This window comes from Leptonychotes weddellii, chromosome 1 (assembly GCF_054177405.1).
Source record: "Leptonychotes weddellii isolate Sample4059 chromosome 1, ASM5417740v2, whole genome shotgun sequence".
NCBI lineage: Eukaryota > Metazoa > Chordata > Mammalia > Carnivora > Phocidae > Leptonychotes > Leptonychotes weddellii.
In genome coordinates this window covers 49,837,706-49,863,461 of record NC_138369.1, presented here as the reverse complement: position 1 = coordinate 49,863,461, position 25,756 = coordinate 49,837,706, and the positions used below count along the sequence as shown (strand labels likewise).

The 25,756-nt window shown below is 41.2% G+C and overlaps 1 protein-coding gene across 5 annotated transcripts in view; it reads left to right on the top strand.

Annotated features, from left to right (window-relative positions):
- Nucleotides 1–25,756, top strand: part of KBTBD12 (kelch repeat and BTB domain containing 12) — a 73,497-nt gene that overhangs the window by 40,360 nt on the left and 7,381 nt on the right. For 2 of the 5 annotated variants that reach the window (XM_081823089.1, XM_081823085.1), the window contains one exon: nt 5,181–5,378. In XM_081823089.1, coding sequence (XP_081679215.1) covers nt 5,181–5,378 — 198 coding nt within the window. Of the gene's footprint in view, nt 1–5,180; nt 5,379–17,233; nt 17,428–17,454; nt 18,118–25,756 lie in introns of those variants that run through there. The other 3 variants (XM_081823098.1, XM_081823092.1, XR_014146046.1) reach the window with 3 other exon arrangements.

The following is a 25,756-nucleotide window of genomic DNA, read 5'->3' as shown; positions in this document are numbered from 1 at the left end:
AATAGTTAGTCAATAAATATTATTAAGATCCCTTAGAAAAAAGACATTATACTTAGCAGCTCAGAGAATATAATAATGCATACCTCGCCTTCAAGGATTTATATCCTGTGTGTCTACATTTTTCAGCTGTGGAATATATCTGATGACTAGTTCTCACAAGGCCACTTTAGAGAAGTATTTGCAGAGTGTTGACCTGTGTCCTGTCAGGTTAAGTCCAGCCCAGGTTAAGAGAAGTTACTGATTCTTTAGGCAGGCTAACCTGGGGGAAGAGAGGAGCCCAAAAACAGACTCACACCAACAATTTCTCCCAATACCTGGGCCGAGATTACTATATCCTTAAGAAGATGACCTTTATAAACTGACAGGAAGTGAGTTTTCAGCTCTCTGGACCCAGGGCTTCCCCATTCTAGAAAACTAGTCATCGCCTTTTGTTTTGACAAAAAAAGTATAAGAAAAAAAGATACCTGGGATGAAGGTGAGGAGCTGATCCATTTATGCATTTAGTTAAATTTTTATTTCTTAACTATCTATAAAAAGTATTGAGGATGCAGATGTGAATTAGACACTATTCTGCCCTCAAGTGACTTACAATCTAATCTAATAGACAAACATAAATAAAGAGCAATATATTTTATAGGAATCTGATTTCTGTTCAAAGGACAGTGGAAGCCCAAAGAAAGGAATGGCCAATTTTGTGTAGAGAGACATAAAAGACTTCTTTTCTTTTAAGATTTTTTATTTTTAAGTAATCTCTACACCCAACGTGGGGCTCTAACTCACAACCCAAGGTTAAGAGTTGCATGCTCGGACTGAGCCAGCCAGGTGCCCCTAGACATGAAAGATTTCTTAGTGGTGACTACTGAACTGAGCCTTAAAAGAGAGGTAGGAGTTTATGAAGTGGGGAAGGAGGAGGAGGAGAGACCATTCTAGGCAGAGACCAGCCTAAGCAAAGGCCAAGAGCTGAATGGCCTTAACCTGTTTGGGGAACTGCCAGCAGCCCAGCGTGCCTGGAGCATAAGGCGGTAGGGTGTGTTGGAGGAAATGTCAAGCTCCAGACAGTGTCTGGATCATGAAAGCTTGTGTATCTTTCAAGGAAGGGATAGACACGAGAAGAGTTGAGGAGGTGCAACCAACAGAATTGGGTGACAGATGAGATACGGAGGGTGCTGAACCAAGTTGGATGGTGGTGATATTCATCTGAGGCTGTACCCTGCCACCTCTGACCTGTTGCGACATCTCTAGGTCATCCTCTAAGCATGCTCCTACCCACCGTTCCCAGGCTCTCCCTTGTTCTCCCCATACCGGCTCAGCCTTCTGACCGGCTGGGCCCCACAGGACAAGCTAGTGAAGAGGAATAGGGAAGGAATGAGGGAAAGACGGGCCCAGGGCTTGAAAGAACTGACAGGGTGAGGCCAGACTTGACTCACATAGTGAAATCCACTGATGCCCCAATACCAGGTCAAGACATAAAGCCCAAGGGCCATTCAGAATCAGGTGGGGCAGCAACTTTGTAATTGCAGCTTATTTGGCACCCACGGGCTCAGTGACAGAACTTAACTATTCAGCTGCCTACAATTCCACTTGGAAATGTATTTCTAATTCCAGTGGAAATGTAAGACGTTGCAAACACCTGATTTTCCCTCCAAAATCAAGCAAAATCAGGCTTTAACAAATGGAACTTGATCTTCCTTTTCAACTCTTTTATTTGATTTTCATTGCATTGTGTTTTGAAGAGTGAACACAATGCAGACGGATGACTCTTTTCTTAGCCTGGTGAGAAAAAACTGGCAAAGGGCAGTAAAGGGTTAGCCAGTGAAGAGAATGGCCTTATTATAAATGAGGACTACCAGCCCATGTTCACACAAAATAAGCAGGGCTGGCGTCACCCGGAATTTTGTAAATGGCAGATAAGCATGCTTTCAACCCAGTCCTCAAGGACTTTTTTTTCTGAAAACACCTGAGACGCCTGTGTTAGACTAAGAAAGGGACAAGATCATGTCTTCTAGGGTCTTGGTCTCCACATCGGGAACTCTAAAATGAGAGTAAAAAAACTCAGAGAGCAGACAACTCCAGTGAGAACAAAATGGTCACAGGCATTATATCAGCAGTGAACAGATTGCATTTGACATGCGAGTCAGAAAGTAGCCCATCCACTCAGATGTGTGGGCCAGCCTCACTCCTGGAGGCCTGGGGCTGCAAAGTCCTTGTCTGGCCTTTAGGACGTCACCTGACAGCTCCTACCTCTCTCAGACGTTCAGGACCAGATGAATTCCTCTAAATCCGTCCGGGAGCCTTCCTCCCCACCTGAAGGAGGAGGTGAAGGCTTGGCCTGCTTGAATGGCAGCCCTCTGACCTTTTGATTGTCTCTACCCAACCTTGGAAGAAACTTTTAAGAGACATTTGACCATACAGTCAGTAACCATCAACTATAGATCTAGCAAATAGTTAAATTCAGAGAAAGCAAATGTAAGATTTCAGCTACTTCAGTGAACACTGGCTTATTTACCCAATGCTCTAGAACATGCAGGAAAAAGAATTAACTTGACTGAGTACCTGCTACGTGCTAACCACTTTGTTCACAAGCAGTACATGAGAATAAAGAAATTCCAGTAGTAATGCCCTTCTCCCCCATTACAGTTATGTAATAACTTACTCTTTGCCACAACTTATGAAATTGGTATTATTATCCTTCATTTACAGATGAGAAAATTGTGGCCTAGAGAGGTTATATGGACCCCATTAGGAAATGGACACAAGAGTATGAACCAGGATCTGTTTCCAAAAGCCTACCTGCTTTTTTTCTGTGTCACAAGAGAGCCTATGACAGTAAACATATTTACTAAAGCTTGTTTCAAAAGCTTCTTTAGCAATGCAAGTAACTTTGGGAGTTTGCCCAAGCAATTACACAATCCCCTTCCTCTTTTGGATCCAGCCCAGGGAAGAATAGAGTAAGCCTGCCACCTGAAGGCAGCCCAGCAGGCAGAAGCAGGGAGCCAATACCACTGTAGGCCAGGTGCTGCGGACAGGGAGTCCTAGGAGGTCGTCTCACCGGTGCCCTCAGCCAGCTCCCTGACAGGCTTTGCATGTGCGCACCCACAGAAGGGGAAGAATCTATAGCAGCGAAACACAAGAGTGGGTCTTCATCTTTGTAGAAACAAAAACGAGAGGGAGGCATTGTCCTATCATTTTCTCCCTCCTCTGTCCCCCACCACCAAAAAACCCCTAAGGTATATAGTTTGCATTTGAGGTCGATTTGGGCATGACTTGCAAAGATAATTTCTATTCATTGGTCTGTTTTGAATAAAGAAAAGTCAGGCTGAGAGGTTCTGATAGCATACAAATTAAAGATATGGAGGTATCTCATTGAAATTCTAAAGATGTACTGATCCTACCCTAGATTTCTCTCATCAAAAGAGTTCTCTTGTAGTGCTGCTGCTGACTTATTAATAAAGATCACGCTTGTATTTGATTATTTATCTAATCAGGATTCACCTTCAGTTTAAGCTCATTAGTCTGCTGTCACAGAGTGACACTCTAAGTGTACCTGTTGGTGGGATTACATCCAAGTGAGACGGAGAATGCATTCGGGCGTTAATGGCCAGAAGCCGAGACAGTGCCCCGCCAGCCAGGGCACCCTCGAGTAGAGCGTGTGCGCGGTCTGCCAACCAAACAGAAAAGGCACATGTTTCAAAGAGCAGCAGAAGGGCTGGACATTATAATTAAATACACTTAGCAACAGAGAAACAGAAATGGCAAGCGCCCTAATTATTTCAAAAACCAAGAGAATAATACCCATTCTTTGTATGCATTATGTTGGGGAAGCTTTTCTAATGGGCTTTTATTGAAACTTCTAAGTTATGTTCAGGATGCTGGTTGCTCACCATGCCCCAGCCTGACTCCCACTGACTTGCATTTAACCTGTTTGCTTCCCCTTGTTAATAGGTCTTCTGAAGTGGTTGTAATATCATCCAGCCTAGTAATCTCTCTCCTGGGTCTTGGGGAGCAGGTAACTAAAGCATCTCGTTCTTACCTGATGGGTGGTTGCCAGGTTTAGCTGCTGGTGATAAATCCTCTTCTTTAAGGCTGTCTTGCCCCACAAATCAGAAATTCCCCTTTTTGTTGAACTAAGAAACCTCTACCACACTGAAAGAGAGCGGTGAACAGCAGAGCCGTGCAGTTAACCAAGGCCAGCGTGCTCCCCTCCTCGGAAACGCTGCAGCTCACGCTTGGCACTGGAATGGGCTAAATTATTTATCCAGTTGGATAAGAGAGAAAGCTGCTAAGAGCTTCCTGAGTTGATAGCCTCACTCCCTGGATCCATACTGACAGAGGAAACAGGCTGGGCTCCATCAGCAAAGAGGAAAAAAAAAAAAAAGACTTCCTCCATAGTTCTCTGCCATCACCACTGTTACTTACAGATACCTAATTGGTATCTGTTCTCAGTTACCTGTCACCATGTTGTATACCTATTTATTTGCATATGTGACCCTTTTCCCACTGCATTAATTTCTTAACGGCAGAAAATATGCCTTATTCATCTTCCTAAACTTCTTATCATTTAGCATGTTGCCTTGATAACATAGGAAACCAGTGAATATCTGTTGAGTGAACCATATCATCCAAAAATGGGAGATGCACTGGGCATTTGGGTTTGGAGCCTTTCTTTGACCCTAAACCTGAAATTTATCAAAGAATGGCCCTTCCCTAATGGGAAAAAGTTCATGCAACCTAAGAAGAGAGGAAGAGACAGGTTTACATTGATGAGGAAGAGAAAGGACGCATCCCTACTGGCAGGTCAGTGAAATCATTGCTAACGATCAACTGAAAGACAGATGTCAGAGTTGAGTTGCGCTCACATGCAAACCTGAAATTCTTATCCTAAAGGGGTTGCTCATGGTGTGAACCAGTGTTGGATATTGTAGAACACAAAGCCTGCAGTGGAATCCGCTTCATGCATAAGCACAAACAGAACACTCTAAAAAAATGATATTAAACTTGGCTATGGAGTACAGAGCAGACATCACTATTGCTTAGAAATTATCTGAGAAGTAGTACCAGGCAAGACAGAGAAAAGTCAGAGGCCCGTAAATGTGTGATACAGACTGTAAGAGGAAGGGGGTGCTAGCCACAGGGAAATTACAGTTCTTGGTCATCTCATTTCTGTGTACCATTCTCTGTAGGTGGAATTGGCTGTGTAGGTCGAGACAAAGGCCAGGTTCGAAAGTGCCTTGATGTGGTGGAGATCTATAACCCTGAGGGGGACTTCTGGAGAGAGGGCCCACCCATGCCAAGTCCCCTGCTCTCCCTTCGAACCAATTCTACCAATGCAGGAACGGTGGATGGCAAGCTCTATGTCTGCGGGGGATTCCACGGAGCAGGTAAATTGATCCAATTTTAAATGCTTTATAACCTCCCTCGGCATTGACTTTAATACCCCCCGCCCTTAATTGACCCTGCCACCAAAGAATAATCCTGAGAGCAGGCTGAGCCCTGGCAAAAGCCCAGCCTTCAGAGTTCAGTGACCCTGAGCAGCTCACCGAAGCTCTGAACTTGGGTTTTCACATCTGCAAAAGGGAGCTGCTACCTACATGGGCTACTGTACGAGTTAAATGAGATCTAGTTTATAATGTGTCTGGCACTCAGTAACTCTTAGCTGAATAAGAGGAGAAGAGAAATGGGAGAAGCAAGTCTAATCCTGATTGCAGGGCTAACAAGAGATGTGAAAACGTGAAGAACAGGCAGAAGTAGAGTCATGACCGGAAGTGTTGGATTTTATCCCTGTCTTTATTGACCAACAGATCCCACCCTCAGAGGACCCACTTATTCCTTCTCCATTACTCCCACTTCAAATAAACTGCTTGAAAGCATTTCTGAAATAATACCTAATGCATATGTTACTACACTTAGTTCCCAAGTATCAAATTGTACCATCTTTGCAATATACAGTATGGATTTATCATTTTTAACATACCAGGGAAATTTTTAAATATGCACAAAGCTAATAAGCAACTCTCTGCAAATCTTGACTAGTTGCATCAGTAAATAAGGCAGAGTGCAGTTATATTAAAATGACTAACTGTTCAATTCTAGCCTCACTAATAGAAGGACTGGGTCAGTACATATCCATGAAAAGAATGCCTCCAGCGTACTTAAAACTTTGGTAGGGTGCCAGATTCAAATAAAGCTGACACTGCAGCTAAGCCAAGCCTTTTATAAACCCACCTTCATTGTTAATGCACATCGTTATATGGAAGTTAAAGAATGTAGTTATCATTACAAACTAAAAAAGACAGGAGATAAATGAACCAAATACAATGAGTGGGCCTTATTTGGCTCTTGATTCAGACAAATCCTCTGTAAAAAGATATTTTTCAGATAGTCCAGAAAATTTTAATATGGACTGGAATATTAGAGGATAGTAGGGAATTGTTCATTGTTAGGTTATGATAATAATGGCATTGTGGTTTTGTATAAAGGAGAAAGAAAAAAAGAAGAACGCAAACAATTAGAGATCATTTAGAAGTATTTATGGGTGACAATGATATGCTGTCTGAAATTCACTTTCATCTACTCCAGCAAATACTTTTTAAAAAGTCAGCGGGGTGAGGGGGTCAAGAGCAGATTTTACAGCATTAGGAAAATGTTGATAATTGTTAAGGTTGGATAATGGATGCATCAGGGCATTATTTCACTACTTTTGTGAATGCTTGAACATTCCCATAATAAAAAGCTTTAATTTTCCTTTCCCGCTCTTTCTTCAGAGGACTTTCCAAAGAGGTTTTTAAAACATTTTTAATATCTTTTATATTAAACATCATGTGGTTGTGTAAAGGAATCTATCATAGTAGCAAGAAACCTGGCTCAGGAAGGAGATCTGATAAGTGCCCCCTGGTTCATGCTCTGGGTATAAGGAGGGACACGAGGAGTCAGGAGAGAGATCCCAGCTGCTGGACCCACACACCTGCCAGGGCTCTCCCCCAGCTGCAATCACACACCTCCTCTCCATCCTCTGGCTTTTGGCTTTCTCTTGACCAGAAGAGAAGAACAGATAATTATAAAAGGTAGCCTCAGGACATCCAGAGGGATGGGTGGTAATTAGTGTCTAAGGACCTGGAAGATATTGTTTTGTCTTGTGTCTTACCTTTCCTTGTATAATAATGAGTTAGAGAACTGATATCCTCCAGCATTTCAAACAGTCTACACTCATACCACCAGACAACCTCTTTTCTTGATACCGTGGTGGCCTAATGATGCTTTCAGCCAGAGGGAAAGGGGTTTACCAGATGAGCTCTCAAAGTCCATTTTAATTATTTGGTTCTAACATGGTGGATTTTCTGGGATTAGCTGAATGAATCATCACTGGGGTTTTATGAAAAATAGAGCAATTGTATAATAGCATGCCTGTTATGACCCAGCAACCTCAGCATCAGACCTAAAAACAGGCACTGAATTTTCTCTCCTCGTGTGACACAAACCTAGTCATCCCATTTATGTAGTCAGGAAACCACAATCAAGAAATTAATCTCTTATAATCTATTTAGTTAATTCAGTAAAAATTTGGTGATTGAAACATAACTTTTGATAAGCATTTGGGATGCCATCAAGATGTCCAAAATGGGACAGACAGATATGTAAACATGTAATAAATATAATAATTTGGTTTTGGTTAAAATACTAGTTTGAACACCTCTATTTTATCCCCAAACCCCACTAAAATGATAGTAAAAGGAATAAACCCAGTTGGACAAAGGAAAGAAGAGGGAGGGCAACAGCAATCAAATTTTGGAAGCTGGAGGGCAGATGAATGAGTAGTAATTAACCAGACCTTAGAAAGTTCGATCCTGAACTGGCCACAGGAAAAGCAAACAAATAAACAAACAAAACCCCCAGATTTGTAGCACAGAACCCCAGGCAGCGTCAGGAACTGGCAACAGCAGGAACCTCTGGAGGAGGGAATGAAGGTGATGCTGGGTGAAAGAAAGCAAGACCTGAATCTCCTGCCCCACTCTCACTAGGGACGCAGAGCCCCTCCTCCACCCTAGTGGAGACCGAAGCTGAGGCCAGGAGTGGAAGTCAGGCGTTCAGTATTAAAGCAGGCAGAGTAAGTGAACAACTGCACACAGATCCCCACCTTTCTTCCTTCCCTGGCTCCCAGAATGTGGGCAATCATACCCTCCAGGCAGGGGACTGGAAGACTCGTCTCTGGGGACCTGGCCAGCCCTGAAATAAGGCAAAGCCAAATCACCCCATGGAGAACCTCACAGAGAAATCTTCCATGGCATCCAACTCTTAAAGATGAGCAAACCGCTGGAGACTATCAGAGATTTGAGGAAAGTATGTCTATTAGAGACAAAAGTCAAAGTAAAGAAAAGTAACTTGGATGAAACAGAAACTATAACAGGAGAAGTAGCCTCAGGGACATAAGAAAACATTGCATCAATGGAAGAAGAAAAGTATATTTAAAGGACTTTTTGGAAATTAAAAATATGGTAGTAGAAATTAAATATACAATAGGAAACCTGGAGTGGGAGGAACTTCTCAGAAAGCAGAGCGAAAAGCAATTCGATGGAAAGTGAGAGAGAAAACAAGTCCAAAAGGTCCAACATTTGAATAAGAGGAGTTCCAGTAAAGAAGAGCAGAGAAAATGGGGAGGAATAAATCATCTGTGAAATAAATTAAGAAATTTTCCCAGAACTGAAGTCACCAGATTGCAAGGATACACCATGTGAAAGATACACAGTGGATGAAAGCAAACTCAAACTGAAGCACATCCCTGTGACATTACAAAACATTGGGGACAAATAAAAGATCCCAAAAGCTTCCAGAGAGAGAGGAAAAAAAGTTTCATAAAGTGTCAAGAATCAGAATGACATCTGATTCTGAACCATGACCTTGGAAGCTAGAAGAAAATGAAACAAATGCCTTCAAAGATTCTAGGGGGAAATTATTTTCCACCTGCACTTTTATACCAACTGAACTATTCATTAAGCACAAGGGCACAAATTCAGCCAAGCAATGTCTCAAACATGTATCTCCTCTGTGCCCTTTTATTAAAAGGATGTAATTCACCAAGAATGGACATATAAACCAAAAAAGAATTGACATGGGATCCAGGAAACAGGATCAAATACAATAGAGAGGAAGAAATTCCAGGAAGATGTTGGGCAGGCAGGGGGGGACCTGTGAATGGCCACCGGCATGGCAGGCCTGAAGAGCAACCACACAGAATGGAGCAGCTCAAACGGCTCTGTGGGAGGAGACCTCCAGCAGAGAAAACTGATCAAATCGTAATGTTTTGAAAGATCTAGACATTTAGACGTTTGGAGAAGAGCAATGAAAACTAACAAAATCAAACAACTGACTTTGCACAGGAAAGGAAAAGTACAGCACACGGCTCATCTGTGAATAGCTTTTATAAGAATAACGTCCAATAATATAAATATTAAATCTTGAGCTGACCAAAAGGACACCTTAACTATCCTGGAAAAATGAGAAACCAGAAAGTAGGCAGATGTGGGGATGTGAAAGAAAGGTGAAACCACATTTTCCACAGTGGACGCCAAGAGTCAATACCTTCATCTGAGAAATCAAGAAGTGGCAGTAGTATAAAAAATGCTATTTACAGATCCAGTGCTCAATGCCAGAAGACTCAGCCAGAGTTGATAGAGGAGCAGTAAATGGGGAGGAGGGGAGGAGATGACTGTTTTTAAGGAATACGTCTTGTAAAGCTGTTTGACTCTTTACATCATGTGCATGTACAACTGATAAAACAAAAACTAAATTTAAAATGTATAAATAATAGTACATATAATGGAGGAATAACGGGGGGGTATGAAGGAAAATATTAACAAGTACATCTGTTGGGAGATAATTCTCTGTGAGTCTCAGGCATGTCTTCTGAGCAGAAACACTGTCTTTGTGCTGGACTATCTTTTTAAGCAGGTTTGTATAGCATACAGCCCAGAAGACAGAAACGGTGTCTCCCTCCATGCTAAAAGGCAGGCATGCTTACTGGCCATTATAAAAGATTTGGGGTCCTGAGGCCCCTGGGTGGCTCAGTCGCTTAGGCACCTGACTTTTGATTTTGGCTTGGGTCATGATCTCAGGGTCGTGGGATCGAGCCCCTCACCAAGCTCCGTGCTCAGTGGGGAGTCTGCTGTCTCCCTCTCCCTGTACCTCTGCCCCTCCCTCCAAATAAATAATTAATTAATCTTAAAAAAAAAAGATTCGGGGCCCCTCAGCTCGGGGTTCCTCTCCTATAATGCAGTGCACTGACAGTCCAGGTCAGTCTTCATGTTGCCCTGGGGGAACTGGGTCTCAAATAGCTAATGCTGACACCCTGCTACTGCTCTTGCTGTGAGTGACATTGTCCTTCACCTCAGACCTAGGAGTTTCACAGCATCTCTCAGTGTCCACAAAACTGTAACAAGCTAACATGTAAAATCTCAGACTCTGCACAGTTCTTGACAGAGTCCTGGGACTCACCAGGGCAGACTGGGGTGGGGAGGGACAAAAACAAAAACCAAACCTCTTTCTCCACCTCCAACAGAGTAAGGAAGCCAAGATTATGTTTCAAAAACTTCAGAGCTCATTAACACCAATCCTTCACAAACTTACAAAATATAGAAGAGGAGAGAACACTTTCCAATTCATTCTGATACCAAAACTAGACAAAGACATTGCAAGACAACTAGAGGTCAATATCCTTTATGAATAAGGATGCAGAAATCCTCCACAAAATACAAGCATACTGAATCCAGCAACATACCAAAAAAATTATACACCATGCCAAGCAGGATTTATCCCAAGAATGCAAAGTGGGTTCACCATATGAAAATTAACCAGTGCAAGACACCGTATTTGTAGAATGAAGGACAAAAAATAGGTCAATCATTTCAATACATGCAGAAAAAGAATTTGTCAGAATCCAACACCCTTCCATGATAGTAACACCCAGCAAACTAGAAATAGAAGGGAATTTCCACAACGTAGTAAGGGGCATCTGTGAGAACTTCACAGTTAACATCAAACTTAGTGGTCAAGAACTGAAATCTTTCCTCCTAAAATCGGGAACAAGACAAGAATGTCTATTTTTGCCACTTCTATTCAACATTATACTGGAGGTTCCAATGAGGGCAATTAGGAAAGAAAAATAAATAAAAGGCATCCAGATCAGAAAAGACTAAATAATTGCATATGGCATGATCTTTTATTTAGAAAAATCCTAAAGAATCCAAACACCAAAAAAGCTTTTAGAGCTAATAAATGAATTCAGCAAGGTTGCAGGATGCAAGATCAATATACAAAAAACAATTGTATTTCTATACACTCACAATGAACAATCTGAAAATGAAATTAAGAAAACAATTCCATTTATAATAGTATCAAAAAGAATAAAATACTTAGGAATAAACGTGACCTAAGCAGGACTTACACACTGAAAACTGCAAAACATCATGAAAAGAAATTGAAAACCTACATGAAATGTAAGATATTGCACAGAAAAATTGACAAGCTGACCTAAAATTTATGTGGAAATGCAAGAGACCTAAGAATATGCAAAAGTCTTGAAAAAGAACAAAATTAGAAGACTCACACTTCCTAATTTCAAAACTTACTTCAAAGCTATAATAATCAAGACTGTGCAGTACCAGCACAATAACAGACATATAGATCAGTGGAATACACTTGACATTCCAGGGTGGTACAAGGGTGCCAAGACAATTCAATGAGGAAAGGATCTCTTTTTCAACAAATGGTGCAGGAATAATTGGATATCCACATGCAAGTGAATGAAGTTGGACTCCTACCTCACCCATGGACAAAAATGAACTCGAAGTAGATCCACAATCTAAACATAAGAGCTTAAACTGTAAAACTCTTAGAAGAAAACATAGGCATAAATCTTTATGATCCTGAATTAGGCAGTGGTTTCTTAGATACACCTGAGCACAAACAGAAAAGAAAAAGTAGGGATATTGTACACTGAAATTAAAAACCTTTGTACTTCAAAGGGCACCATCAAGAAAATGAAAAGAACCCATAGGATGAGAGAAAATATTTGCAAACCCCGTATCGGATAAGAGACTTGTATCTAGGATATATTAAGAACTCTTACAATTCAGTCATAAAAAGAAAAATAACCCATTTTTTTAAGTTGACAAAGGACCTGAATAGACATTTCTCCGGTTATAAACAAATGGCCAGTGCTCAGCATCATTAGCCATCAGGGAAATGCAAATCAAAACCATAAAGAGATAACACTTTACCACCACGGGGATGGCTATAATAAAGAAAATAAGTAACAAATGTTGACAAGGGTTGGAAAAACTGGAACCCTCATGCATTGCTGGTGAAAATGTAAAATGGGGCAGTTGCTTTATAAAACTGTCCGGCAGCTCCTCAAAAGGTTAAACGTAGAGTTGTCACGGGACCCAGCAATTCCACTCCTAGTTACAGACCCAAGAGAATTGAAAATACATGTCCACACAAACACCTGTACATGAATGTTCACAGCAGCAGTGTTTTTAACAGCCTAAAAGTAGAAACAACCCAAATCTCTATCAACTAATGAATGCACAAAGGAAATATGGTACATTCATACAGTGGAATATTATTTGGCAATAAAAAGGAATGGCGTACTGACACAAACTACCACGTAAATGAATCTTGAAAACATTATGCTGAGTAAAAGAAGCCTATCACAAAAGACCTTGTATGATTCCATTTATATGAAATGTGCAGAAAAGGCAGATGCATAGAGATAGAAAGTAGATTTGTGGTTGTCAGGGAGAATCAGGAACAAGAAATGACTGCGAATGGGTACAGGGTACAGGGTTGCTTTATAAGGAGAAAGGTTTTGAAATTAGATGGTGATGGTGGCACAGCTCTGTGAATATACTAAAACACGTGGAATTGTACGTTTTTTAAAAGATTAATTTTATGGTATGTAGATTATATCTCAATAAAGCTGTTATTAAGGGAAAAGGAGCTCTTCCCCTTTCTTTCCCCCCTCAAAGTAATTCAGCTTTGGTGTTTGGCGCTAATGCGGAGAATTAGCTGAACTGCGCACAGGGAGAGTGCATGGAGGCGAGTTCTTGGCTTCGCAGAGGCAGAAATGGCTCCATCTAGGAACAGAAATGTAGGTTTCTAGAGACAAGGAGAGACAGTGGTGGCAGGTGACACCTAGTGGCAGGAACCTATTTCCTGCTCCTTGAATCCTCCAGGAGGAGAGGAGAACATAGTGACCTAAGAGCTTGCAAGACCCCTGTGTCAAGGCTTGACACACAGAAATCTTGCCTTTCGAGGGACCGCGTGAGCCTGGAGAGCAGACATCTCGGTGACAGCTGTAATGAACTGAATACCAAAGACCCACTCCCGTGTTTTCTAGCTCCAGTGAGCCCCCAGGATTCTCGGATATCCCGCGAGGAGTGGCTGCTCCCAGAGGGCTCAGCTGCCTTCCCTCTGACAAAGCCCCCACTCTGGCTCTCGTCCCAACCACTGGCTCTTTGAGACTCAGCTTTCTTCCAGCCTCTGGTTTTAGCGTGTTTCCCCCTAAATCTCTGGTGCAGGATCCCCTCACCTCCTACCCCTGCAGCAGCCAGTTGGCACACGTGCATATTTGCAATCTGTAGCTATTCTCCCATTCCTTCCAAGGTAACACGGGACCTCCTTGAGCAAGCTGAGGGAGCCCACTGGTTCTCCATTTCAGCACTACCTGGCTACCCAAGCAGGCGGGGCTCTGGGCAGAGAGACCCCCCGCCGGGGTCCAGCCCTAAGTCCCTTCTGCTTTCAGTCCCCCCTAACGCATCTGACACATGTTCACCATCTTCCTTGGATAATTCCAGGGAACCCAGGAATCTGTCATTCCTCTACCGAGAACCGGAGAATCTCTCTGCCTCCCTTATCCCCAGCAAGAATTCCCCTCAAAGCCCCTCTCTGTCTTCTCTCATTCAGCGTGGGGCCCAGTCCTAAAGGTAGAGAGGCTGCCGAGAACAAACCTGAGTTATCAAAAAGAGAAAACACATTGGGAAGTATTTCAAAAAATTAATTACCTCACTAACAAATGTAGAATCAAATGGACAGCTAACAGTTACCTGGTGTTGACTCTGCTAGGAGCTGTTCTGAGCACTTTGCATATGTTAATTTATTTAATTCTCACAGGAGCCTGTGAGGTAGATATTCTAATTACCCTTACAGACTACAGCAGAAACGGAAGCCACCTAGAAGAGGTCACACAGAGGGTAAATGTTGAATCCGGGATTCAAAATCCAGATCGTCGGGCCCCAAAGTCTGTATTTTTTAACCAGGAGGCTAAGTTGTCTCTCTGTGCCAGACAAATTAAATCAGAATATTTGGGTATGGGGCCTGGGCATCAGTATTTTTTCAAAGCTCTTCAGATTCTTCTAATTTGCAGTCAGGATTGAGAACCACTGATGTCCGTTGTTCATTCATTCAACAAAGCTTTATTGAATGACTTCTAGGTAAGCTTTGTTGAATGACTTCTAGGTAATAAGCCTATGTTAAGCCCTGGAGAACAAATATATGCAGTCCCAGCCCTGAAGGAGTGAAGTGAGGGCGAAACTGAAAGTTGCTACATTAGTGGAATAATGCTTTCAGCCAGAGGCTTAGAAGGTAGCTGTGCTCCTTAGAGAAACAGCTGATTCCAGGTTTGAAGCACAAAAACTATGAGGTGAGCTTAGGATATCTTGTAATACCAGAAAGCAAGCGAGCTATCAAAGACTTAAGGGAGTCATATCAAAAGACAGAGAAGCCAGCCTAAAAGGGCAGTCAGTGACCAAATTTGGAATAATTTAAACATCAAAAATCATTATTGACTGTAATTGATTGAATATATAATAAATGTAGAAGGAATGCATTATATACTATAATAGTTATATTAAAATAAGCTAGAGAAAACAAAATGTTGTTAAAATCATAAGGAGGAAATCTATTTACAGTACTCCACTGTATTTGTTGAAACAAATCTGCATATAAGCAGACCCATGCAATTCAAACCCATGTCGTTCAAGGATCAGCTGTATTTTCTTTCTGTATAATACGGTAGGAAGGACTCTTGCCCACCTACCACCACCAAAATGATTAACTTGTGTCTAATCAAGCCTCCAGATTTCCAATTTATAGGGAATACAAGGGAGAGGAACAAGTTAAATGACCCTATGAGGAAACAGATTCAGAATGTGGACATTCAAACAAGAAAGCTGGCCCCAGACCCAGAAAAGTTAGTTAGTGTTATGGAAAAAAAAAAAAAAAATGGTGCCATTCTAAATGAAAAGAGATCAGAGGGACATAAAAACCAAATATAACATGTGAGTGTTTATTGGATTCTGACTGAAAAGAACAGTCATGTAAGGGCATTTTTGGGACAACTGGGGAAATCAGAACATGGACAGGATGTTATTTAATGTGATGGAATTAATGTTTTTTCTTAGGTATGATAATGGTACTGTAATTATATAAATAAATATCTTTATTCTTAGAAGAGGCATGCTGAGTATTTAAGGGTGAAGTATCATGTCTGCAACTAATTTTTAAGGGTTGCAGAAAAAGAAAATGGGTGTTCATGTGTACACATGAGGGAGGCAGTAAAAATACAGAAACACGTTAACTATTATTGAATCTAGATATAAAGTCTTCAGGTATTCACTGTACTCTGCTTTCGACTGTTTCAAATTTCTCAAAATAAAAAGTTGAGAAAGGAACAAAAAACTTTGGTGGCAACTACACAATCGATTTCTGCATTATCCTAGGACTATCGGCCACAGAGAGAAATACAGTATAATTAAATTTGTCTGTTTTACCATTGTTATTTCAGTCCTCCCTAGAGAAATTGTACTAAAATTGTAATATCCTGAAGGAGAGTTGCTCCTTTTGTTTTTTATATGTCATATATATCGTTTGTATTTCCAGAAAGAATGGAGACAATTTAAAGAATAAGCATAGGTGCAACGAAACTAAAAACATGCTTAGTAATAAGTGGACGGGGTAAGTTTATCAGAAAACCTAAGCTAAGAAAAACTTCCAGAATTTAGCTCAGCTTGCTGGCCACCAAGGCAAAGGAGGAAAAATGATGGGTTCTAAAGCTCCTGTCGAGGGAGGCATACAAGTGTCTCCTTCCATTGCTTCTCATCCCAAGTCTGCCTTAGCCTTTTCTCACTTCCATCTGTGTTCTTCCCAGAGACCTTCCACAGCACAGGGCAAGATGGTGCAACAGCCATCAATTCACCCTGCTCTGCCACTCCGGTCACCCAGCACTGTTCTCTAGACACTAGAGCAATGGTTCATGTGCAGCGGGTCCGGAAGGTAATATCCTCCAACAGGTGGGACCTCCCGTCACTAGAGAGAGGCTAACATGCCATCCTGAAATCCTGTGGCCTCACTGCATCCGTTCCTGTCCTAACTGCTAAGGGACTAACTCGCTGTTCCACACCAGCTTTTCCCTCCACACCAATTGGCCTCATTTTCCAACTAAGTTTCCAATAAATAAAAGTAACCATCCGCTTAAGGCGGGGCTCCTCCAAAAACAGGCCTGAGACAGGATTTGAGTTTACATAGTTCTGGGAGGCATTGAGAGAGGGGAAGAGAGTGAGACAAGAAAGGAGCGGGGCCACAAGGAAGAATTAACAGGCAGGTTACCGCCGTGGGCCACTGGCACTCAATCCCGTTGGAAAACTCAGAGACAGTGTGGATCAGCCTCTGGGTTGTTCCCTATGGTGGGGAATCTGAGGTATTTATCCTCAGATTGACTCCTTGGCACTCCCGACTTGCCCCACTTGAGCTGAGAGAAAATCCTCAGGCAGAGTAGCAGGTGGATGTAATCAGCATGTTCTGGAACAAACATCACAGAGAGGATATGGCTGACAGCTGATCTGTCAGTGATCTCACTGACAGTGTCTTCTACACCATCCCAACCACCCACCTTTAAACAAAGAGGGTTTATTACTTCTAAGTAAAAAGATGTATCTGAACAGATTCGGCCTCTGGTGGTTTTCGCCGACTGTCACTCTGTTCATCTTGCATGAGTTTCTTCTTACCATGTAATCACTGGTTTTGCATTCTTTTTTCTAGAAAGCATCCAAGAATAGGAACGCAGCCTCAGTGCTCTGTGCTGAGCTGGCGTACAGATCTATATATGTTTTATAAGTTTTTGCAAACTTGAAAGACTGACATTGATTCGTAAGCATGACATACGATTTTCTCTCCAATCTCCAAGCTGGGAAAGGCTGGGCAAGTCTGCTATCGGATGGACTGCAGGCAGCAGAAAAGGCCTGGGATCCTGCAACATTGACATCACAATGGCCACGACGGAACCGAAATTAGGGAACTCTGTTCTTTAATAATTTCAAGCTTACAGAAAATCACAAAAATAAAAACAGCAAAATCAATACACAGATTCACCTATTGCTAACACGTTGCCCCTTTTGCTTTATTTAGCATTTGCTTAGTCACTGAATCCATCTGGCCGTAGGTATGTATATATTCATACATGCAGACAGGTACGGAACTTTGTTCTCTTCATATTCTATTCATATGCCCTTTACCCCTAAATACTGGAGTGTGTGGAATAAAAAAATATTCTCTTACATAACCACAGTGTAACTAATAATTTTAGGAATTTTAACATTGATTCATACTTTATTTATTCTACTCTTAGTATTCTAATTTTGTCAGTTGACCTAAAAATGTCCTTTACAGCATTTTTTCCTCTCCACACCCATCTACCATCAGGTATTGCATTTTGTTGATATGCCTCTTCAGTTTCCTTAAATCTGAAATATTTCTACATACATTTTTTGCCTTTTATAACATTGACATTTTAAAATAATACAATCTTCCCCCTTTTTAAATAAGATATTCCTCTTCTGAGATCCAGTTGATGATTCCTTGTGATAAAACCCAGGTTATGCATTTCTGGCTAGAATATTACATCCCTGCTATGTCCTTCTCAGGGCATGACTTCTAGAGGCAAATCAAGTCCATTGCCCCTCACTGGCAATGTTATTTTTATTTACCTGGTCAAGATACTGTCTAACTTCACCACTGTAGAGTTAACTATTTTTTCCTCACAACTAATAGGCAATGTGTGAGGAGATGCTTTAAAAATATGCATTTTAATTTTTTCACTTAACAATATCTCCCAGAAATCATTCTATAAGAGATAATAGAGATCACCTTTGCTCATTTTTATAGCTGGATAGTGTTCCATTGGGTATATGTATCATAGAAACTTTGTTCTTTATTTTTTTGCTAAGGTAACTCCTTAGTTAAAACTAAAGCTAGGGCCATCTCCCTGATCTTAACAAGAGACTGTAAACTGGGTTCCAGTCAAGATGGAGTAAGCACCTGTCACCCTGTCTCTCCCACTGAATGCAAGCAATGCCCCTGGGCAGAATGCATGGAGCAGCTACCTGAGAACTCTGAAACTAAATGGTCATGGGCAGATTGGGGAGGAAAACCAGAACTTGTGGTAGCAGCAAATCAATGACAAGTTCCCCCATTTGCTTCCCTTGGTACCCACTGGCTGAGACTCAAAGGCAGCCTGAAACCCAGAACTTTGCACCAAGTGTGGATAGAAAGAGCTCTAAAAGAAGCCCTCTACTTCTGTTTCAAGGAACAAGAAAGAGGACCGCATGGGTCAGAGAAAGTGGGGCATATTGTCTTCTTCATTTTCCATTCTCTCCCACCCCAGCCCTCAGGCAATGCAGGTGGTGACTGACAGCAGCAGAGGCTGGGCTGGTACCCTTCTCTCTCGACCAGGGGAACTTAGGTCCCAAGAGTGTGAGGAAAGACCTCATTGCCTTTCTCTCTTAATCTACTGGCCCTTAGACCTGGAAGCAAACACATTTGAGGAAAGTGTGCAGCAGCGTGGGGAATCTAAAGTCCCAGCTTTTTAGCCAGAAGACCAGGAAGGGGAACAAGGGAATTCCTAGTGGCAAAAAAGTGTCAGAAGATTGCAGATAGAAGCGAGCTCAAGAAAACGATCCCATAGCTTTTGGCTCAGAGAAAGCGAAGGTGAAACTGTCTTCATTCGCCCCAAATCCAGGTTCATCTGACACCAGCCACCTCCACCATGCCACCTAAGTTCGACCCCAAGGAGATCAAAGTCATATACCTGAGGTGCATGAGTGGGGCAGTCGTGCCACATCTTCCCTGACCCCAAAGATCAGCGCCCTGGGTCTGTCCCCAAAAAAGGTTGGTGATGACATCTCCAAGGCAGCCAGTCATTGGAAGGGTCTAAGGATTACCGTGAAACTGACCATTCAGAACAGACAGACCCAGATTGAAGTGGTACCTTCTGCCTCTGCCCTGATTGTCAAAGCCCTTAAGGAACCACCAAGAGACAGAAAGCAGGAAAACATTAAGCACAGCGGAAATACCACTTTTGATGAGATTGTCAACATTGCCTGACAGATGCAGCACCGAGCTTTAGCCGCTAAAGCCATTTAGCTTTAGCCAGTTTCCATCTCTGGAACCACTGAAGAGATCCTGGGGACTGCCCACTCTGGGCTGCAATGTTGATGGCCGCCACCCTCATGATACAGATGACATCAATACGGTGCAGTGGAATGCTAGTTAGTTAGAACTACAAAGGAAAATATTTCAATAAAGGATCATTTGACAAGCAAAAAAAAAAAAAATAGATCCCATAAAGTTGGTTATGAGTTCCTGGGCTCATGCCCCACCTGCACATGGATGATTTAGCCCTAAATGGTATACGAAAGTCTTTGAGAACTGATCTGAATAGTAATCAGTGCTCAGTCCCTCCCTGGCCACGGCTTAACACACACGTGGAGAGAGCCCAATGACATTGCACGGGCTTTGAAAACTGAGCAGACATTGAGGGCACAGCCCACAAAAGGGAGGTGGGAACTGAAGTTGTACCTCACTGGAGCAGTTTTCTGCTTAAAAAAAAAAAAAAATCAATATTTTTTTAAATAGGATTTAAGCAAGACCCAGAATCGTAATATTCACAATGCCTATATGTGATTCAAAATTACTTGACATACCAAGAACCCAGAAAATATCAACATCTCGCAAGGGAGAAGACAAGACAACATGCCAACTCTGAGATGGCATGGATTTTGAAATAACTAAGCAGACACTTTAAAGCACTTTTTATATTGGGGCTCCAAGAAGTGACTACTTTTGAAAGGTATGAAAAGATAGAAACTCTCAGTAGAGAAATAGAAGTCATTAAAAAAAAAAAAGAACCAAATGGAAATTTTGGAACTGAAAAACAAAATAATAAATAGATTACTGAATGGGCTCAATATCACAATGGAGATGACAGGAAAGAGTGAAAAGTGAGTGCATTTGAAGATGATAAATCAAATTATCCCACCGGAATAACAAAGAGAAAAAAATTGGAAAAAAAAAGTGAAGAGCCTTGGGGACCTATGAGGCAATAGTAAGAGGTCTAATAGTCATGTCATGATCCCAGAAGGAAAGGAGAAGGAACGTGGGTGAAGAAAAAATATTTAAAGGAATAATGGCTGAAAACTTGCCAGATTTGGCTAATGAAATACACTTACAGATTCAAGAAACTCAACAAACTGAAATAAGTCAATCAGAGGAAGACAATTATCTATGATCTCACTCATGTGGAATTTAAGAAACAAAACAGAGGATCATAAGGGAAGGGAGGGAAAAATAAAACAAGATGAAATCAGAGAGGGAGACAAATCATAAGAGACTCTTAATCATATGAAACAAACTGAGGGTTGCTGGATGGGGGAGTGGGGAATTGGGTAACTGGGTGAGGGACATTAAGAAGGGCATTTGATGTAATGAATACTGGGTGTTATATAAGACTGATGAATCACTGAACTCTACCTCTGAAACTAATAATACATTATATGTTAATTAATTGAATTTAAATTTAAAAAAGAAACTCAGCAAACTAAAAACAGGATAAACTTGAAAAAACCACACCCAGACACATTATAACCAAACTTCTAAAAACTAAAGATAAGGAAAAGATCTTGAAGAAGCCAGAGAAGAACAACAGATAACATATGAAGGGAAAGTATTAAAAAGAGTGTGGATTTCTCCAGCTAGGTCAGAAGGCATGGAACAAAATTTTTAATCGCTGAAAAAAAAAATAATTATCTGGAATTGTATATGCAGCAAAAATATCCTTCAGGAATGAGGGCAAAATTAAGATAAGACATTCTCTGATGGAGAAGAACTAAGAGATTTATGGCCAACAGACCTGCCAACAGAAAGTGAAAATTCCTTAGATCAAAGGCAAATGATACAGAGAAAGTTGGAGCCTCAGGAATCAAGGAAGAGAAACAGAAATGGTAAATACCTGGATAAATATAATGGACTACTCTTCTCCTCTTCAGTTCTTCAGAATATGTTTGACAGTTGATGGCAGAAACTTTAACATTGTCTGACAGTGTTGTGTTTTTTTTAAGTTTTTATTTTATTTCCAGTTAGTTAACATACAGTATTATATTAGTTTCAGGTATACAGTATAGTCATTCAACACTTCCATACATCACCTGGTGCTCATCACAGCAAGTACATTCCTCATCACAAGTGCAATCCCCATCACCTATTTCATCCATCCCCCAACCCATCTTCTTTCTGGTAACCATCATAGTTAAGGGTCTGTTTCTTGATCTCTTTGCCTCTCTCTCTCTCTCTCCCCTTTGCTTGTTTGTTTCTTAAATTCCACATGAGTGAAATCATATGGTGTTTGTCTTTCTCTGACTTATTTCACTTGGCATAATACTCTCTAGCTCCATCCACATCATTGCAATGGCAAGATTTTGTTCTTTTTTATGGCTAAGTAACATTCCATTATCAATCAATCACTTGATAGGTAGATAGATATAGCTTCCATCAGCTGATGAACACTTGGGCTGCTTCCATATCTTGGCTATTGTAAATAATGCTGCTATAAACATAAGGATGCATGTATCCCTTTGGATTAGTGTTCTTGTATTCTTTGGGTAAATACCCAGTAGTGTCATTACTGGATCATAACTATTTTTAACTTTTTGAGGGACCTCCATACTGTTTTCCACAGTGGCTGCACCACTTGGTATTCCCACCAACAAAGCACAAGTATTTCTTTTTCTCCACATCCTCACCAACACCTGTTGTTTCTTGTGTTGTTGATTTTAGCCATTCTGACAGATGTGAGGTGATATTTCATTGTAGTTTTGAATTGCATTTCCCTGATGAGTGATGCTGACCATCTTTTCATGTATCTGTTGGACATCTGGATGTGTTCTTTGGAGAAATGTCTGTTCATGTCTTCTGACCATTTTTTAGTTGATTTTTTGGTTTTGGGGTGTTGAGTCTGATAAGTTCTTTATATATTGTGGATACTAACTCTTTATTGGATATGTCATTTGCAAGTATCTTCTCTCATTCCATAGGTTGCCTTTTAGTTTTGTTGATTGTTTCCTTCACTGTGCAGAAACTTTATATCTTGATGAAGTCCCAATAGTTTGTTTTTGCTTTTGTTTCCCTTGCCTCAGGAGACATACTTAGAAAGAAGTTGCTATGGTGAATGGTCTGACAGTGTTTTCAGTGTATGGGTTTTTTTTTAATTTTTAGTTTTTTTAACTTATTTGAGAGAGAGGGAGAGAGAGCGAGCACAAGCAGGGCAAGGGGTAGGCAGAGAGGGAGAAGCAGACTCTCCACTGAACAGGGAGCCCTACTTGGACCCTGAGATCATGACCTGAGCCAAAGGCAGACACTTAACCACTGAGGCCCCAGGTGCCCCGTTTTCAGTGTATGTTAATGTTATACAGAGAGGACCATTTCCCCAAGGGTAGACATAGGAACTACATGGTAGTAAGGTTCCTATGTTCCACTCGAAATGATAATATATTAATTAGTCTGTTAAAAGTTAAGTATGTATATTGTGATCCTTAGAACAACTACTAAAAAAAACTATACAAGCAGGTGTGGCTAAAAACTCAAGACAAATTAAAATGGGATATTAAGAATATTCAAATAATTCAAAAAGAAGGAAAGGAGAAATGAAGGTACAAAAATAAAAGAAATAATAAAATAGTGACCTAAATCCAAACATACCAATATTTATATTAAATATAACGGTCTGTATTGGATAATTTTGTCTCAGACCTTCCACTTGTGCTTAAAGAAAGCATAATCTCATTTTAAAAAACGATGTCTTCCTCTTGGGAAAATGAAAGTCAAAATATTTCTTTAAAGAATCATTTCCTATTTTAACTCCTACATATAACTTTAAGCATAAAACACATTCTATGTTTCTTATAAATAAACCCAGAATACTTAGTAGGAGTTCATTTACAATCCATTACATCGAATGCCAATTATCCCTTGATCACAAGTGGTTTTACATAACCATTCCTTCAACTTGGTGGAAACTATAAAATCTTTGATCAACTAATTGAATTTATAGACAAAGACTGTAACTATGCAACATGATTTTGTAATTACACTGGTATCTCTAGAGGGCTATAAAGAGCTGTTGCTCCCCCTTCCACCTCCTCTGCAGCTAGACAACTGCATATACTCAGCCATTCGTTTGTTTCTTTTCTGCCCATTTGAATGGACTCTTGGCCTCCTCCACTAGCTGAGGCCATCAGCTGCTGGTCATGCCTATCTGCGACACTCATGACCCTCCTCTTCCTGCTTGAGTCAGGGGCATTTAAATGGAGGCTTTCACTGGCCCGTGGTTCCTTCACCACAAGAGAGGGCAGGTAACACCCCTCAGCTGAGGACAAGCCAACTTAGCCTCAGGTCTGTTACTCATTCTACGACTGATTATTTATTCACAGGCCAATTCATTCAAAATGAAATTGAATTTGAGATGGCTTATAGAGAGATGCATGCCCCACAATAAGATAGAAATTAAAATAAATCGGGAAAATAAAGATAGAAAAATAAAATCAAGGAAGACGAGGTGAAGTTGGTACATAAATGCACCTAAAGTTCTTTTTCAGGGGTGGCTGGGTGGCTCAGTTGGTAAGCGTCTGCCTTCGGCTCAGGTCATGATCCCAGAGGCCTGGGATCTAGCCCCACGTGGGGCTCCCTACTCAGCAGGAAGCCTGCTTCTCCCTTTCCCACTGCCCCTGCTTGTGTTCTTTTCTTGTTTTGTCTCTCTGTCAAATAAAATCTTTAAAAATAAATAAATAAATAAATAAAGTTCTTTTTCACTAGCTGTATTTCAATAGCCAGTTTATCTTTGATCTCACTAGAGGCCAGAGCAGAAAGGAGAGCATGCCCTGTTTGCAGTGTCCTCAAGGGAAGAACAAACCACTGCTTAGAAGGTACATATCTTTTAAACATGGGAGAAACTTCTCACTGTAGCCTCATGTAGAGTAGCGGGAAATGCCCTCAATAATTCTCCTATAATGAATAAAATGGCAAGTTAGCATTTCATTGAAGAGCAAGTCAAAAGGAAACAATTCTACAAAGGACAAAAATACCCTAAGTTTTTGGTTTTCTGGTAGTCTGATTGAATTCAAGGATGAAATTTATACTGCAGTGTGCTTCTCAAATTTTTCCACAGAAGGACCTCCAACAGCAGAGAGCACCCCCTAAAACACATGGGGTATAGCCCAAGGCAGTCTACCACAAAGATGGAGTTTCTTTGCCATCTCATTATTTACTTCAAAAAAAATCATGTGAATTTTTTATTTACTTCATGTAAAATAATGTTCTAAATTGCTTACTATTGGAGGTGTCAGGATGCAGGGAGAGCTTCCTAACTCCTTTAATAATTAAGATGCTGTCGCATTAAGTGTGTCTATTTTTGGAAAATTAACTGAATTGAAAAAAGCCGACACTGAGTTCAACCTCCCGTTTCTTTTCCCTTGTTAGTGTGATAATGTTTCCAGAACCCAAACTCACATAAATAAGTAAACACAAATGCCAAGCACTGATTCCTCACTTTATGAGCTCTGTTAGTAGAAATTTAGGACAGCATTCAGGATGGCCCCATGGAGGCGTGCGGCGCTGCCAGGTGACTCTGGGTGACAGCTGTGGTGGGGTCTGCGCTCTTCCTGAGAGTTCAAGTCTCCATAATCAGGCCTGTGATCTAGTACACAATCTCAGAGCTTTCATACTCAAGAAAACTCAAGGGGCGCCTGGGTGGCTCGGTCGGTTAAGCATCTGCCTTTGGCTCAGGTCATGGTCCCAGGGTCCTGGAATCCAGCCCCACATCGGGCTCCCTGCTCAGTGGGAAGTTTGCTTCTCCCTCTGCCCCTCACCCCACTCATACTCTCTCTCTCTTGCTCTCTCTCAAATAAATAAAATCCTTAAAAAAAGAAAAAGAAAGAAAGAAAACTCACTGGTTGTCTTTGCTTCTTTGCCACTAATGTGGTAATTTTCATTCCATGTAAATAAAGTAACAGATATCTAGAAAAGATGGTAATATGCATACATGGCTTAAAAAAAATGTCTCCCTGGGGCACCTGAGTGGCACAGTCGGTTAAGCATCTGACTCTTGGTTTCGGCTCAGGTCATGATTTCAGGGTCCTGGGATCAAGCCCCGCATCAGGCTCTGTGCTGGGCATGGAGTCTGCTTGAGGATTCTCTCTCTCTCTCTCTCCTTCTCCTTCTCCCTCTGTCCCTCCCCACCCCCACATGCTCACTCTCTCTCAAATAAATAAATCTTAAAAAAAAGAGTCTCCCCAATAAACACTGAAATGAGCAGAAGGAAGCAAAATTAGTGAAGAAAACTCTCTACTCTGAAATTGTAAAAGGCCCCAGCCTGCATTAATTT